The sequence below is a fragment of the Halyomorpha halys genome, unplaced genomic scaffold (genome assembly GCF_000696795.3).
Source record: "Halyomorpha halys isolate HHAL.00 unplaced genomic scaffold, Hhal_1.1 Scaffold472.1, whole genome shotgun sequence".
Lineage (NCBI taxonomy): Eukaryota > Metazoa > Arthropoda > Insecta > Hemiptera > Pentatomidae > Halyomorpha > Halyomorpha halys.
In genome coordinates, this window is record NW_027111148.1 from 914395 (window position 1) to 930811 (window position 16417).

General features: G+C 29.2%; 1 protein-coding gene across 1 annotated transcript in view; it reads left to right on the plus strand.

The window, feature by feature from the left end:
- LOC106683182 (uncharacterized protein C2orf81 homolog) overlaps positions 1–16417 on the plus strand; it is a 141136-nt gene that overhangs the window by 5433 nt on the left and 119286 nt on the right. The window contains exon 4 of the mRNA XM_067049232.1: positions 1847–2055. Coding sequence (XP_066905333.1) covers positions 1847–2055 — 209 coding nt within the window. The remainder of the gene's footprint in view (positions 1–1846; positions 2056–16417) is intronic.

Consider the following 16417-nt stretch of genomic DNA (forward strand, 5'->3'; position numbering starts at 1 on the left):
ATTGCGAAATTTAAAAGATTGAAATTTCTCTAATATATTTCCTTCTGAGAAACTTAAGCACTTGATATTTTGGTGATATACTATTAGGCTGAGAGTTACTTTCTCTGATACTGAGGAGATCTCAGTATTTACACTGCACTTTCAATCGTAACATGTGTAAATATTAATAGTGCTAAAACTTCGTTTTCAACAGGCCATTTATTTTTAAATTTTATATAGTTATATTTCGTTAATAAGATAGAAATTTTTGTATAAAGTTTTCAACCAAAATATTTTTCAAAGTATGGCGTAGTGCGTTTCCAAAACTCGTTTTCGGTCTTTTATCTGCAATATTCTAAAAGTTGTATTTTTTTTTTTTTTTTGTAATAACCAACGTTCACCATTATATCAGAAACAGTTATTTATTTATTTGTATCAAACTTTATATTTTAGGATTTTCCTTCAAATATATTAATTTTCATTAACTGTTCTAAGAAAACATTAATTGGTAAATTTACCAAGTAATAAAAACTTGGTTTTCTCAACTTTTTATAATAGTAAGTACATTTTGGGATCCTTACTGTTCATAGTGAAATGTGACATTAAGAATAAAACAGACAAATAAGTGTGAATTTCATAAGAACGTGTCAATGGATTGTTATTGTTGATGAACCAAATTATTGGGAAGGACATTTAGTACAAGTTGTGTACAGTTCATATTTGCGATTAAATGGACAGTTTTACTAAAAATTACATTGATGTGAGAAATCCCTAGTTACGTTAACATTAACTAGGACTTCAAGGGCGTAACCAACATGCCTCCCCTTTTGGCATCATGTTTGCTTAGACAGAGAGTAGAGTTATGCCAGCCCTCAGCAAAAAAAAAAAAAATAATAATAATAATAGCTAAATGATAGCCCATATTTAAACCTCTTCCTCTACTTAAAAATGACTACGTATTAATGTGATAAAATTCTGATACAAATTAGTGCCACCTTAAAATAATCATTCATACATGAATAATCGTGCAACATGATACATGGTGAATATATATATTCAATATATATAACTTTTTTTGAAAATATATTATTTTTTACAGTTTTAAAAAGTAAACGATTCAATTATGTAAGTTGTTATTCTTATGGATTTAATAAAGCCAATTAATATACGTTCAACATACGCCAACTAGGGTAAAAAAGGCGGGATTCAAGTTACTAATCCTAAATAATTTTCAGTCTATTAAATATCAAGTCTGAGGTCATTTAAACAGAACTTAAAAAACATCTCACCTTTTTTGGATATATATTTTCCTAGAATTATGATAAATTTAAGATTTATTCAATCAACTTTATTGAATTTTATATTCAAATCACAGAAATGATCACTGAGGGAATGTTCTTGATAAAAAATTTGGATTAACATGGTTGCTGTTGATGCCATTATTGATACTAAAATTATTAATTCATATGCAATTAATATAAAATATTAATAATTAAACTTATGTCAGTAATAATTTCATCAGTGAAGAAAAATAGTTTTTTATAATTACATTAATTAACCTACTTGTAAGTATGTGATAAGAAGATTAATTCTAGAAAGTAATAAGTCTTTTTATTTAAAATTTCTTGTGTCTGTGAATACTTTATGCTGAAGTAATACACTAATAAGTAATAACAATTACTTTGAAAATAAGTTTCTAGTTATAAATATGGCTTGGTTGTTGTAAATAATTAGGTTATTATAATTGATTGATACTAAAAACTCATTACATAATATTTCATGACAATTCATGAAGTATTTTTTACATTTATCATAATCTAATAAGTTTTAACTAAGTATGATCAAATTATAATCTTATTTTTAACAGAAAAGAAAGAAGAAAAAACCAAAATCTAAGGTTGAAGAGGTGAAAGAAGTTCCGAGTGGCCCTTTATCTCCCCCTACCTCGAATAGTGCCAAAACTAAAAGTATTTACAGCAGATCGATGGGTTTTGGCGATACCAAAAGTCAGAGGCATAATAAATATGTACGACAGTTAGCAAATTATATCCATCCGAGGAATTTCCAGCGGAACCTGTGAGTTTTATTTTTCTGTTTATATTTTTAGCATTATCGTTTCTCGTTGTGGAATAATTTTGGCAAAAAATATATGGGCTCTAAAGTCATGAAAATAATAGAATTTTTGTAAAGTAAAATAAAATATGATATTTATTGACTTGATTCTTGATTATATATACATATACATGGAAGTTCAGGGGTGCAGTACTTTGAAAAGAAGTACTGTTACTAGACCTACGGTTGTGCAAGGTGATTTGGTCAGAAGCGTGTTTGATCACAAGATTTTTCCCTAGTTGAAGGTACCCACTTTATAATGCTGGGTGGTTGGACCCCAGAGGGCTCCCGAACCAATATATATATATAGCGAGAGAGAGAGAGAGAGAGACAAAGAGAAAAACTTAAAATAATAGAACTAAAGTTTTATTGGTTTTAATTTTTTTAAGTAGGCAAGCTTATTAACTGCTAAAAATTGGATAAGTTTGCAAAATATATTATTTAGCTGATTGTGAACAAAATTATTTTATTATTTTATCTCATAAAATCTATTACTAATTTTATGTGCTATATTTTGATTTTATTTGTTAATTAATATTATCATAAACAAATATAGTATATTTTTACATATTAGGGAAAATTTGCTTATAAAATATTCATTGTTCAGTAATTAATGTTAATTATCTTCTTGTTTGGTGCATAGTGTTTTAGAAACTAATTTACAAATTTATTTTCCAAATACTAACAGAGAAATACCTCTTGAACACATTATTTTTGTTTACTAATCCTAATCATGCACTAACTATAGAGATATTTGTTACTGGTTTATTCCTGATTGTAGCTGTAGGTTTCAAAAGTTGGCATAGTGGACTTATTTTCACTTTACTGACTCCCGAATATTACAATGATCACAGTTCTATTCTAAGCCGTTAAAAATAAAATAAAATTTCAACAAATTCCACCTTCAGATTTACTCTCAGACTCTACTCCTGCTATCCAGTTTTTATAAATAATGGAAGTATTCAGTAAACTATCTCATTTCATTACTTTTGACAAAAGGGTGACCTAAACAAAAGAGTAAGACTTTATTTTTAAGATTTTATTCTATTGAAATATAACTAGTTGACTCTAAAAATCAGTTAAATGAATATTTTTGCTTATTTGAAACTTTTAAATTGGACTTCAAAATGTTAGGATAGTAAAAAAGACTCAATTTCCAAACATATTCCACTTTGTAAGCTCAGAGGGATGATAAAAAATGAAAGCCACCAGGATCTAGGTGATATTAATTAATATAATGAATAGGTAATATGAGTTATTTAGATTGAAGAAATGAAGTTTGATGAGTGGGAAGAGCCTTTGACAAACTGCGATTGAAAGTAAGAGAAGAAAGAGGTTACCTATGGATAATAACTGTTTAGAATTGATAAAATGTAGAGCAATATTAATTAAAGTGTTTTCAAATTAGGAGAGATTATGAAGTTTGGACGGAAGGGAAACTTTGCTTCAAGTGAATCAAAACTTTTTTATTGAACAATATAGTGTTGGAGGTCTTTGGTTATTTTTACAAGACCAGATTGGTAGGAAGTAAAGTTTCTTCAAACGCTTATATTAATAAGAGAGTTATAGGTTAGTATCAACTCTATAAATAACATAAACCAAACCAAAAGTGAAGGTTTCAGTTGAAAGCCATCAAATTTTTAAACAAAAAAGAAGTGGGAGCTTCAGACACAGTTATATTATGAAACAAACTTTTTTTTCTTTTTTTTTTTTCGTACCCTCCTAAAGATTTAAATTAGTTGTTTATACACACATATGGTGAGGTGTGCCATATGTACAGCTGGCTACGAGGATACCTTGGATTGCCTTTTGGCATTATGAAACAAACTGCCACAGTTAAATTGTAATTACTTTCCTTATTATTTATACTTAGTAAATCTCAATCAACTTGCTTTTAAAGTTTTTTAAAATCTGAAAGCTAGTTTTAAATTTATAGAATTTATAAATCAGAATTATATTATGACAATGACCTATCGAAATATTGCAAAATATTAATGAAACTCGAGAAATTTAAGTCAAAGAATTTGTAGGTAAAAATGGTAAAATTTCAATTTAGTAGAAAGGTTTTGTCTGGGATATGCTGCATTCTAGTGGCTGGAAAAGAAATTTCTTAGCCAACCCCAGTAGAGCAATGTTTTATTTATTATTTCATGGCTACTTAATATCTTTATGAATTATCTTTACTTAATATAAACTATGTTTAAGGTTAACATAAATTTCATTAAAATATATATTTTATTTGATCATGTGTAAGAGAATGAAATAATTTTAATTATTGGTTGTATTATGCTTCCCTTAGCACAGTAAATATTGAAATAATATTATTGATAACAATTTACCCCTCAAACTGTCAATAGTTTTGTTACAATTTATCTCTCAAACAGTCAATATATAGACAAATTTCATATTAATCGCGAAAGGTGAGCTTTCTAGAAAATTTCCAAAACGTTTAGAAAGTAATAACATTAATCATATAAAGTAATGCAAAATAAAAAAAAAGAGTCAATACAGCAATATAAAAATAGGCCAAAGTTCACCTTCTAAATAGTGAAAAAGATGTGATTTATTGCCAAATGTAGTAGTACTTTATTTCAATAATAAAAATTAATTTTATGATACAATATATATCATATTTTAAACCGTACATACACATTTTTCATATATAGTGTTTATCACTGATTGTTAGTCAGGGAGACCTCCGCTTCACCGTTGACACCTCTTACTAAGTTATTAACCACAATTCATTTAATCCAAATTATAACTTTTAAATTATTTTCAGTATTCATAAATTAATGAGAATGTTCTTAGGAAAATGTGGTTATGAAGTTTTAGGTAATGGTAGTTATGAAATTCTTTGTATTAAATTTAAGACCATAATCGCAAGATTTTTCTTTTTTTTATTTCTCACCTTCTATTTGTTTGAATTAAGTAAATTTATTATTCCCCGTTTCTAGAGCATCTATGGTAGTAATGCTGTTTGTTTTCCTTTTTACTTATCATTTTCATTTATTGATCTACCTATTTAATCAAGGAAATTAAATTATCAATAATCAATTTTGATGGTTATTAAAAATTAGAATCAAGAAAATTAGAAGTTTCTTGATTCTAATTTCAGGAGAAATCTTGATACAGATGATTTATATTTCTTAATGTGGCATACTTTCAGTCTGGTGTCTTATTGATAATTGGACAATGAGTCTTTAAAATTTATGCTAATTTTTATAATAATAAGCTTTCTTAAAATATAAAGTAAATGTAGATAAACTTTTCTAGATTAATGTAATCTTGTAGTTGTCAAAGATAAACTCGTTTCTTCAAATCCATATTTAACTATATGAGAGATGGCTCTGTTAATTGTAAAGGATGAATTTGACTTTTGACTTTAGATGAATTTAGTAAATAATCTATGGCTGAATCCCATTTCTTTGGGATAATGTTGGAAAATTCATGGAAATAAATTTGGCTCTGAAGGTTTTGGAATTTAAAATTAAAAGACTATGAAATAATGGTATATTTAGGCGAACGTATTGCGTAGAATCTTTTTAGAAGAAATTACTTCTTTATTCAACTGTCATATTCTCATGTCTCTAATCTATTTGAATATAATTTTAATCCATGGAGATAATAGGGTTAATAATATAACCCCTGGTGGAGGAAAGGATACCATCTAAAACCTAAATGCTGCTTTTAGTGAAACATTTAATAGATTAACATCAAATTATTAATTTAATGTATGTTCATGTTTTAGTAAAATTAATTCTTCAACAATCATTCAAAAGATCAATCAGTAGCTTTATACTGACCTTAATTTCTATATTTTAAGAAATTAAGTATTTTAGATGTTGCTGCCTCCATTTCAAAAGTTACTATTTGTAAATTTTTTGTATACTTTTGTGACTAATTTGTTACTAATAGTATCTATTTATCACGTCATTGCTTAGGGTAAAGTTAAGTTCTTTATCTTAGTATGTCTAAGTGGTTTCATAATTTCACTAAACTACTGAAAATGTCTAATTTGTTGTTCAACTCTTTCATAATATTTTAAAAAATATGAGAAACTGTATTTATATTTTATCAAATTAAAATTTGATATTTAATTTGGTTTCGGTTCAATTTGGTTCAGTTAACAATTCTTGTAATATAACAATTAACAACAACAATTGTTTACCAAAACACTGATAAAAAATTTACGAATTTCATTCCAATCTGTAGTGAATATGATTATAATCAGATAAATTAAATATATAGATGGATTTGTTTAGCTTATAGTATAAGTTTATGTAAAAAGAAACAAGAAAACTAAATATAAATAGAATATAAGCATGGGTCTATCTTTTAAGGTGTATTGCTATTTGATTTAAAGGAATAACTTATTGAATGTGATCCTAGTAACTTAGCTAATTTTTTTTGGTTAATTATGTTTTTTTGTATGATATATATTTTTAATGTATCATGGTTATGTTCCTAGTAAAAATTGTTTGCTTTACTCCATTTTAAAGCAAACCAAATAGCAATTAATTGTTTGGATTCAACTAACTTATCTATATATTGAACTATAATTTTACTTTTTCTATCTTTAAACCATATAATTGCTTCTTAATGTTACATTGAAAAATAGAACAATGAGCTCAGCTCTTACATACCTTAAAGTTTCATAAAAAACAGTTCAATAATTTAGAATGATTTTTTTTTCAATCAAATACCTGTTTTTGTCAATTTAATACCAGATTAGCCTGGTGGGCCTTACATGGTTAATATAAGTTACATTTTTTTTTTTTTTTTTTTAAATTGATCATAGGGGTATGTAGTCTCATACAAAAGACACCCCTAACGCTGTATAAAACATTATAAATAAAAAAAAAATTAAGGAAAAATAATAATTCTTAATAAAAGAGAAAAGTAAGGTTAATAATGACATTTTTAGACCTAACAAAACAAATAATTGCCCTCAAATTGAAAAAACAAGTTAATTTGAAAAAAGGGCAAAGAGAAAAAAGATTATAAAATAGATGTAATGTCAATAATAAAATTTATAAAAGAATGTCCCACAGCAGTCTGGGCTTCAGTCTTTGGATTGAGGTTGGCTTTACGAAGTTGTAGGTCACTTCTCCTTTAACTGCTGGTAACTGGGAGTGGAAATTCAAGAATCATTTTTTGATGTCATTCCTGATGCAATTGGCTATTTCTCACAAACCAAGGAACATCCACTGTAATTCTTAGGACTTTATTTTAGAAATATTGTAATTGTTTTCTTTTTATAAAGGATTCTGTTCCCCAGACTTCACAGCGTTCATCAGCAGTGAGCATCAGCACCTGAGATTTGTTTTAAAAATAAGAACAGTTCTTTCTGGTTTCAATTTGGATTTTCTATTTAGGATGGGATACAGCATTGCTAACCTTACATAGGTTTGAATTTGTTTGATGTTGATATGGTGATTTCAGGTAGGGTGGCGATTGAGGTGAATTCCCAAGTATCTTACTGTTTTACTAGCAGGATTCCATTTCACATTTTTACCTTTGAGGATTAGTTCTGGTGGGTCTGATGGGCTTTTGAGAGTAAAAACTTGTGAAGTACATTTTTTAATGTTCTCTAATCATCCATTTAGTGAAGTATTGTTCTAGATCATTAAGGTGACTTACTATCACTAAGGTGTAAAGTATTTCTAGCGACTATTATGTCATCATGTTGAGAGAATATTGCTGTATCATCAGTGAACATAGCTATGGAGGTATATGTGGACTGAATGATGTCGTGAAAATAGAAGTTGAACAGAATGTGGGAAAGGATTGAACCTTGTGGAGTACTAGCATGGATTTGTCTGAGAGTAGAATTTGTGTTATTTATTCTAACAGAAAATGTTTTCTTGTTGAGTAACGAGCTTAGAATGTTGTATAAGTATTCCGGAGTATTCATTTTCTTTAACTTGTATGGAAGACCTCGATGCCAGACCTTATCGAATGCTTGTTGGAAGCCAAGAATGCTACCACCAGGGTGTTTCTTCTTCTCGAATCTGTTGATAAAAACTAATAATCATAAATTCCGATAGTCTTGACTGTTGGTGAGAAGTGGAATAACTGTACTGAAAACTGACTTGAAAATCTGGAATAATTTTGATGCTCTGAAAAAAAGAATAAATATGTTTTTTTTATGACTGATATATGTTTTGTGATAAATATTTTAAATATGTTATAGTTTCATGAAAAATGTAAGTTAGCCACCAGATTTCTTCTTAATATTCAGCATTGTTTGAATTATTAACTCTTTAAATTTTGATACTTCCTTAGGCTGTTTAGGAAAAAAATTAAAAATGTTATTTAATAATAGCTGTTTTCTAACAAAATGTAATTTTATTATTATTTTTTTTACTGGGGGATATAAATAATAAGTTATAAAAAATTATGATTTTTCTTTTCTTTGGATATGCAATTTAATTAATTAAATTTTGTCAATTACAACATTAATAGTGATCAGCATGTTGAATTTTTGGATAATGGGTTTATTTCATAAATTATATACAATCTGTAATTGTTAGTGACGGTTAGTAACAATTTTATTGATTTTAAAAGCACAGCTAATTAGGACATAAAGATGCAGTTTTTAGATTGGAAATTTATAATTATAGTATTTGTATTCAATTATGAAATGTAGATCTGTAAGGCAAGAGGGTATATGAGACGTGAAGGCCACAAGGAGTGGCGGGAAGAGAAAAGGCAGACAGTTAGGCGCCTAGCAACAGGCTTCTTGTAGCTCTAACCTTTGTGTAGGTTAGGTCACACAGGAGTATAATTATATATTTTTTTGCAAAAAGTCTAAGTTATAAAAAAATAATTAGTCCTGTGTAGATGTTCTTGTAAGTATATAAACGCTACTACTATTTTAACCCTAAAAATTACATTTATAGTTTATTCACAATTAATACTAGTCTGATTTTTTGTATACTTAAAATAATTTAATGCTCATCATTTGTGGTAAAGTTTTGTCCAAGTGGCATAAATAATAGGGGGCAAACGGCCACACAAAGAGACGGAATTATTAAAAATTTACTTCATCATTATTACAATTTTTGTTCGGTGGGGAAGTCTGAAAATTTTTTGTTTTTATTTGTTAGATTTGAATTAAGATTTTTTGCTACCTTTACTGTTTTGAAATTTGAAGGTACAATTATGGCAAATTCGCAAATGCGCAACTGTGTGGATGGATTATTTGGTACAAGTTGGTCCGAATTATTATATAACTCCTTCTAGTATCGGCTTTTGGGAACAAATCAAACGAAGTTTGCGCCAGGCTCTTGTGTGGCATCCGCTCCTTTGTGCTGAGTATTGTTTTAGAAATGCCAACACATAAACATTTGTGCTCATCATATTTTAATTAAATATAGAATTTCACCAACCTTTAGAATAATTAACTCTAGTTTGAGATTGTATACTTTACAATTCTATCAATTGGGTGTTAATACATTGTTTCAAATCTTATTGGTTAATTTTAAACGTTTATTTTTTAATTGACATAGCATAAATATATACATTTATAAACATATTATATGTCTGGGTAATCAAATTTACTAATATCTGATAAAAAATGTCGTACGAAAGTTGAATTAATGTGTTATCCAGTATCATTTCTATGACTATTTATCATCTATCTCCTAATTTGCCTGTCAAAATTTACGTTTCCTATGTTTTTTTGTTCCTTTTTATAAGGAAATTGTGTAAATCGAAGGTTGTACGCTACTTTGCTTGAATAGTTGCACATCTGACAAATTTTGAATGGTTTTAATTTGATCGATTTTAATGGAATAAAGGTTTTATTTTGAAATAGATGTGTTCTAAAGATATTGAAGTAGACATGGGTTTTTTGGTTTCTTTCTCTACTGTGATATAATTCCTCTTATTGACAGCCATTAAGCTAGGATTGTAAAAAATAAATCAAAATCTACTGTACAAGCTAGAGAGTATGTCAAATACATTTTTTTTTTTGTCAGATATGCCACTATTCAAGAAAAGCTACGAGTAGCCGACACAGGTTCGATTTTCTCCATGTTTGCCTTTCTTGTAAGGAAAGGTGGTAAGGTCAGGTAAGGCACATGGTAAGGTAGACTGGTAAGGCACGATGCTACTGACTCCAAGAACCCGAGCTCGAATCCGGCTAGGCAGAAAATTGTTTTCTGTTACATTGTAGCCGTGAGTCAATCCTGTGCGTTCTGGAGCTCTCCTGGGGTCCAACCAAGCCTCAAATTGGGTAAAAATCTAGCGGTCGAGCGTGATTCTGACCAAATCACCTCCTTGCACAACCGTTGTTATAGTAACAATACTTCCTTACAAAGTACTGCACCTTTAACTCTTCATGGGTTGTAGCGATACAGATTTGAATTTAATTCTTTAGCCTCTCTGGAACACACCTATGTATATCAATGATCGTTAATTTCTTTATTATCCAATCATTTTTACTTATTTCGGATTAGTGGAAAGTGGCAACTTCACCACAAATTTATAAATGACTTCGCAACGTTTCGGCGTAACGAGACATCTTCAGGTACAAATCTGCCTGGAGTCACGATTATTCTATTAGTATGCATAACCAAAACAATAAAAATAGTTAATAAAAGTTACTGATTAACAGTTTTAGTGATACTATACTATATCAAAATTACATATAATTTTATTTTTTTCCTTGACCCTATCTTACTATTATCATTCATTAGTAATACATTCATAAACTAATTGTTTAAAATGGCAAAAAATGTTAGAATTTAATAAATGTGATAAAATCCTAAATTAGATTCTAATATAAATGTAAAGTTGTAAATCGACTATTTAATTTTGCTGATTATAGCCCTTAATAGGTTGTACGTAATGCATGTACAACATTTCGAACTGATATGAATGATATATCCCTGACTATTTGTAAGGACATACAATAAATATAAATACTTATTGCAAAACAATCATACAACTGGAGGGTGCGTGCTGGATGTAGGATCTAGGACAGCAAACTTGTAGTGCGCATGTGCGTGAGCCCTCTAGTTGATGATAGTTTTGAATCGTGTTGAAACTCACCCGTAGTTTATAAATAAATTACCTTTTTTATAAAATTTGAGCCCAACCATTCTTCATAAGATACACTTTTTGTCTTAAGATTCTCTAATTACAACTTTTATGACATCACAAAATATATTATCCTAAGTTGTTATTGCTATTATTTATTAAAATAAATAAATGTGCTAATATAATATACCTTGATTATATACCTGTTATAAACTTCAAATATTTATGGATATAACTTATTTTTCATAGTCTGTTACTTTTAATGTATTATCATAAATAATATTTTGATTTGTATCTAAATCTTTAAACAATATTTCTCGTTGGTTTTTGTAAGCCGGAAATTTAAATATAATATGTTTTCTTATTAAAATTTAAAATATAATATTTTCGAATTGAAACGTTTCAGATATGGCTATTTTGTGCAGGTATTTATTGCAAATTCCATGATTCGTTTTAAGTCTGATGTAAGTTTTTATGATGTCTTTCTCTGTCTATATTTCCATAGAATTGCCCAGTGCGGTTCTCCCGATATTACTTTGCCAGTTTTATATGTGATCTATTTTATAATAATCGGTTTAAGGTAACTTAATGTCTTCCAGCTGACTTTTTGTAATGGTTAATTTAGCCATTTTATCAACTGCCTCGTTATCTGGAATTCCTGCGTGACCCTTATCCACTTACATATGATTTTTTTATTTCCCTATATTGGTTGATGATGGTTTTTATCCTTTGCAATATTTCCGAATAAATTTGATGACCCATAATGCGGTCCTTACTTTAATACTTGCTAAATTTTAGCTATTCTAATTTCTTTTTCACATTGCCTTGTTTTTCAACGCGACAGGTGCAGTATACCTTGAGCTACATAGACCCAGGAGGTCGTGAACAAAGGAGGGCCGAGGAAGCTTTGACCAGAACCGTGGTAAACAAATAGCGCTTCCATTATGACCATATGGACGGCTACCACCGGGATCAAAACACATCAATCTACATGTTAGGGCGTTGGAGGGCTGTTTAAAGATCTTTCGGTACTACGTGAAGCGAACCACATGTAGTGCAGGAAGCATTAATTGTGGACCACCGTTTCCAATCCGCCGTATTTATCGTTGTAAACATTCTCTGGCTATATCGCTCCTTTGTTTAGGAAAAAATCTACAATTTGAAAAAACAATGAGTTACAGTCTTTTCATAGCCCATTGCTCAACATTAGGTTTGAATATAAAGTGTTGAGAGATGGTTATCCATTCTTACATCTTTATATGTTTTTTCGGTTATATATATTTTTAGTTTATATTATATTTCCAATAATTCATAATTTCATAATTACGGTACTTATCATCGAACTATTATTCTTATGGATATATATCTTTAAAACTTAGGTGGTTGCTAAAAATATGAAATTTTAGCTGAAACCGAGCCAAGATCCGATTGCTACCAGTTTTTTGCTGCTTCGTCTCCCGATTCTTCGCACGGAGAGCTCGTAAATATCACCCTGGCTGTGCAACAGGAAGGGTTTGTACCGACCATGAATTTTTGCTGACTCGAATTTCCTCTATTGCTGGAGGTAGAAGTAAATTGAGGCATGTTACGGTTGGAAAATTCAACTCAGGAGTTTCGATTTTTTTTTCTTAGTTTATTACGATTTTGAACTTAGTTTCATGACTATGATTTAATGCTATTATTTTTTTTGGGGGATACTATTTACATAGTAATCCTCTTACTTTTACCATTATTAAATACATAAACTCAAATCTGAAAAACTGTCATAGGAAGTTCGAATGAATTTCGTTCAGATCCGCGAGCAAATATCGTTCTCCTCTACTACGAGAGATTATCAGGATTCGGAGGCGCTATGATCTTGTGGGCTCGTTCGGGCATGAGGGCTGTGAAAGGTGGATATGTAAACGTATTAAGGAACATTGAGGAGTGCACAAATTATTTTGCTAAACACAGCCGATATGGACGAAGACGAAAAACGTGGGTAAATCACATCAACGCAAAACGAAACGAGTTCGGTGGATTTTCTCACTTTAGTATCTTCAAATCGACGATGAACATCAGAATTTTAATGGTTATTTCATTTCAGTTGAAACGTCTTTCCACCATTGTCGTACATTCCGTAAGTGATAGTTACTTTTCTTTTGGTCCCACAGATATTTCCTTTCCTGGAGCGTTCGTGTGAATTCGGACGAATTGATTTCGCAACTTTTTGCGGCTTTCTGCTACCAGTGGATGAGAGGCCTTGCTTATCTTACCTTATAGCAAGTATGTTGGTCGATGTACGACAAGTCACAATCTCACCAGAGGAGATCACAACGCAAAAATATTAGAAGGCAATCCTTCTCGGCCGACCCGCCCCGTTAGAACCCCGATTTAGCGACGGTTATATTTAACTTTTGAAAAATTTACATATCACAGAAAGAGGAGACTTGAAGATTGTTAAATCAAGCAATATTTAAAAGTGGCTAAAATTTAGAAACATGAAAATTATGAAAATTGCAGCCTTAGCCAGTTTATAATGAATTTATACTAAGATATAAAAAGGTAGTTTTTCTGATAACAGTGATAAAAAAATCTCAAAAACGACTTTCCAATGGATTACTAAAAGAGGATTTTGATAAATCCTTAAATTAAATGTGCATATAATTTTTTTATCTATATTTCGGTCGGTTTATTCAATAGATCATGTTTATTTTTATCTTAATAATAAATTTAGTAATAATAATAAATTAATATAATTTCGTTTATTCAGCTGTCAGGTGGTCAATTTATTATTACGATTATTTTTTCTTAACAAGCTCTTTATGATTTACTTACTTCGCTTGTTTTCTAAATAAATCTTGTATCTTTTCTAGATAATAACAATCTTTACTCATATCACAAGTTCGTTACACTATTTTCATGTTGCTAATGACACTATCTTGACAATATTTATCTTATCGCCTCAAAATAAGGCTGTTGTGGTTCCGATGTGACTACGTGCCGTCTGCCACGTTCCACATTAATTCTTTGTGAAGTATCCATAATGTATGTATCGCAAGCAATTATCCGAAAAAGGAATGAAGTTTTACGGGATGAGGTTTAGATGCGATTTTTACTCAGGTTATTCAAATTGGTGTAGGATTGGATAATGAATAAATCATTGAAATGGTAATCAACAGATAAACGACAAGACGTATGTATCGGAGGATGATGTTCGATCTGATTTTGTAGATTTGTGTCTTGACTGGATTAAGTGAAGGAAAGTATTAAATATGGTCAGTGTTATTGGGATTGGATGCTTAGAATTAATTAAACTTTAAGGTGCATTGTTTACATTTGCCAAACTCTAGTAAGTTTCCACCTGCGCTAGCACAATCCAATCCAGTAATCGGTTTTTGGATACGAATCTAAGGCAGCTTACGCAAACGCTGGTGTTGCATCTATATGTTTGTGCGTATAAGTATTAGGGACATGCCAAATAAAAATTCAATAACTAAATAATTTTTCCAGTCTATAATCATCTTTAATTTAAGATATAGTATTTTAAAAATCTATCGATTGGGTTTTAATTAATTCTTTAAAATCTTGTCAATTAATTTCAGTAGTATATTTTATATTTAACATAGCACCAATATAAATTCATGGTCAACATTATACTTCATTAAATTAAGAAGTATTTTATAATAATATTCGGGCGCTAGTTAAATTATAGGTTGTTTTATTCCATTTCTATATATGGGTATGTTTTTCTCTACTTCCTTTTTTGTCAATATTTACTTTTCCTTCTATTTTGCCTCTTTTATTTTAAAATAAACTTAGTTTAAAGCGAAAGTAATGAGATTCGCAAGTTAGACGTCCGTTATGTTTGCCTCTCCGAAACACAGAAGCGTGTGGATATGGACGTTTGTTTCTTGGTTTGTTCAACAAAAAATTTAAGGAATTTTGAATTAGAGACAAGTGGCAAAATTGAGAATTTAGCTTTAGGTTTTTCCAATACGGGTTGTGATTATCATATTTCTATTTTAAATAAATGTGTCTGTCGTTTTGATGATATATGAATATCTTGTTGAAATAAAAAATACTGTTAAAACGGTTTAATATAATATCAAAATATAATTTAATATAAACTGAAAATAATATAATACCTTTTAACAGTTGATATAAATATTAATATTTATTTAAATTCATGAAAAAATGTGGAGTTTATTATTAAAATTTATCCACTTCAGAATACTAAATTAGCGCTGCTAATTAGCACTTGCTCAGCCTCCACTGGCTCACTACCAGAGAGGGATGTGCTGAGATCTTTTGAGCTTTGCTCTTCCCCTCACACGTGGGGGATAGAGTGGGCCCAGGGATTCTCAGGTCGATTGTGTTAATATTGTATATAAGAGTGTAAATGTGACTAGAGATTATATTATTTTATTTTTTTCATACACATAGTTTGGTTATGTCCATTTTGTTTATCCTTCTGTTTGTATATATTTTAAGAGATATATATTTTTTTTCATTCATTCATTTATTTTTATTTTATTTTATTTCAGTATGTATATGATCATTTATCACTATTACCTATTGCCCACAACTGTGAGGAAGATTGTAATATCTATCAATAAATAAAAAATATTAAAAAAAAAATACTAAAGGTTTTTTAATACTTTCAATAAAAAAATTAACTCATTTATATGAGATGCTTCTGTAAAAATTCTATTCAAAAAAGAATATATAATAATTTATCCATTATGTGATAAAAGGTATATAATAATAATAATAAGAAAACTCCTTAATTTATGATGAAAAGGGCTTATTTTCGTTTCATTTACTGATGAATACATCTTTTTTGTATTTTTTCGCCTTCTATTAAAGCATTAGTATTATTCCTTTACTTAAAACCATCAACTAGGTGTTATCAAAATTTTCAATAACAAAATTAACTTATATACACGAGATGCTTCTGTAATAATTTTCAATAGAAGAATCTTTAAAAATGGATGAGTAATCTTATATCCATAATGTGATACAAGATATATAATCATGTACCTTTCGATGGAAAACTGTTTGATTTATGATGGAAGAACTTATTTTCGTACAGTTCAGGAATGAATAAATCTTTTTTGTATTTTTTCGCCTTGTTTTCAAGCATTAGTATTATTCCTTTACTAAAAACCATCAACTAGGTGTTACATATCAAAATTTTCAATAACAAAATTAACTTATCTACATGAGATGCTTCTGAAAAATTTTACTAAAACATTTCTAAAAATGGATAAATAATCATATATCCATTATGTGATAAAAG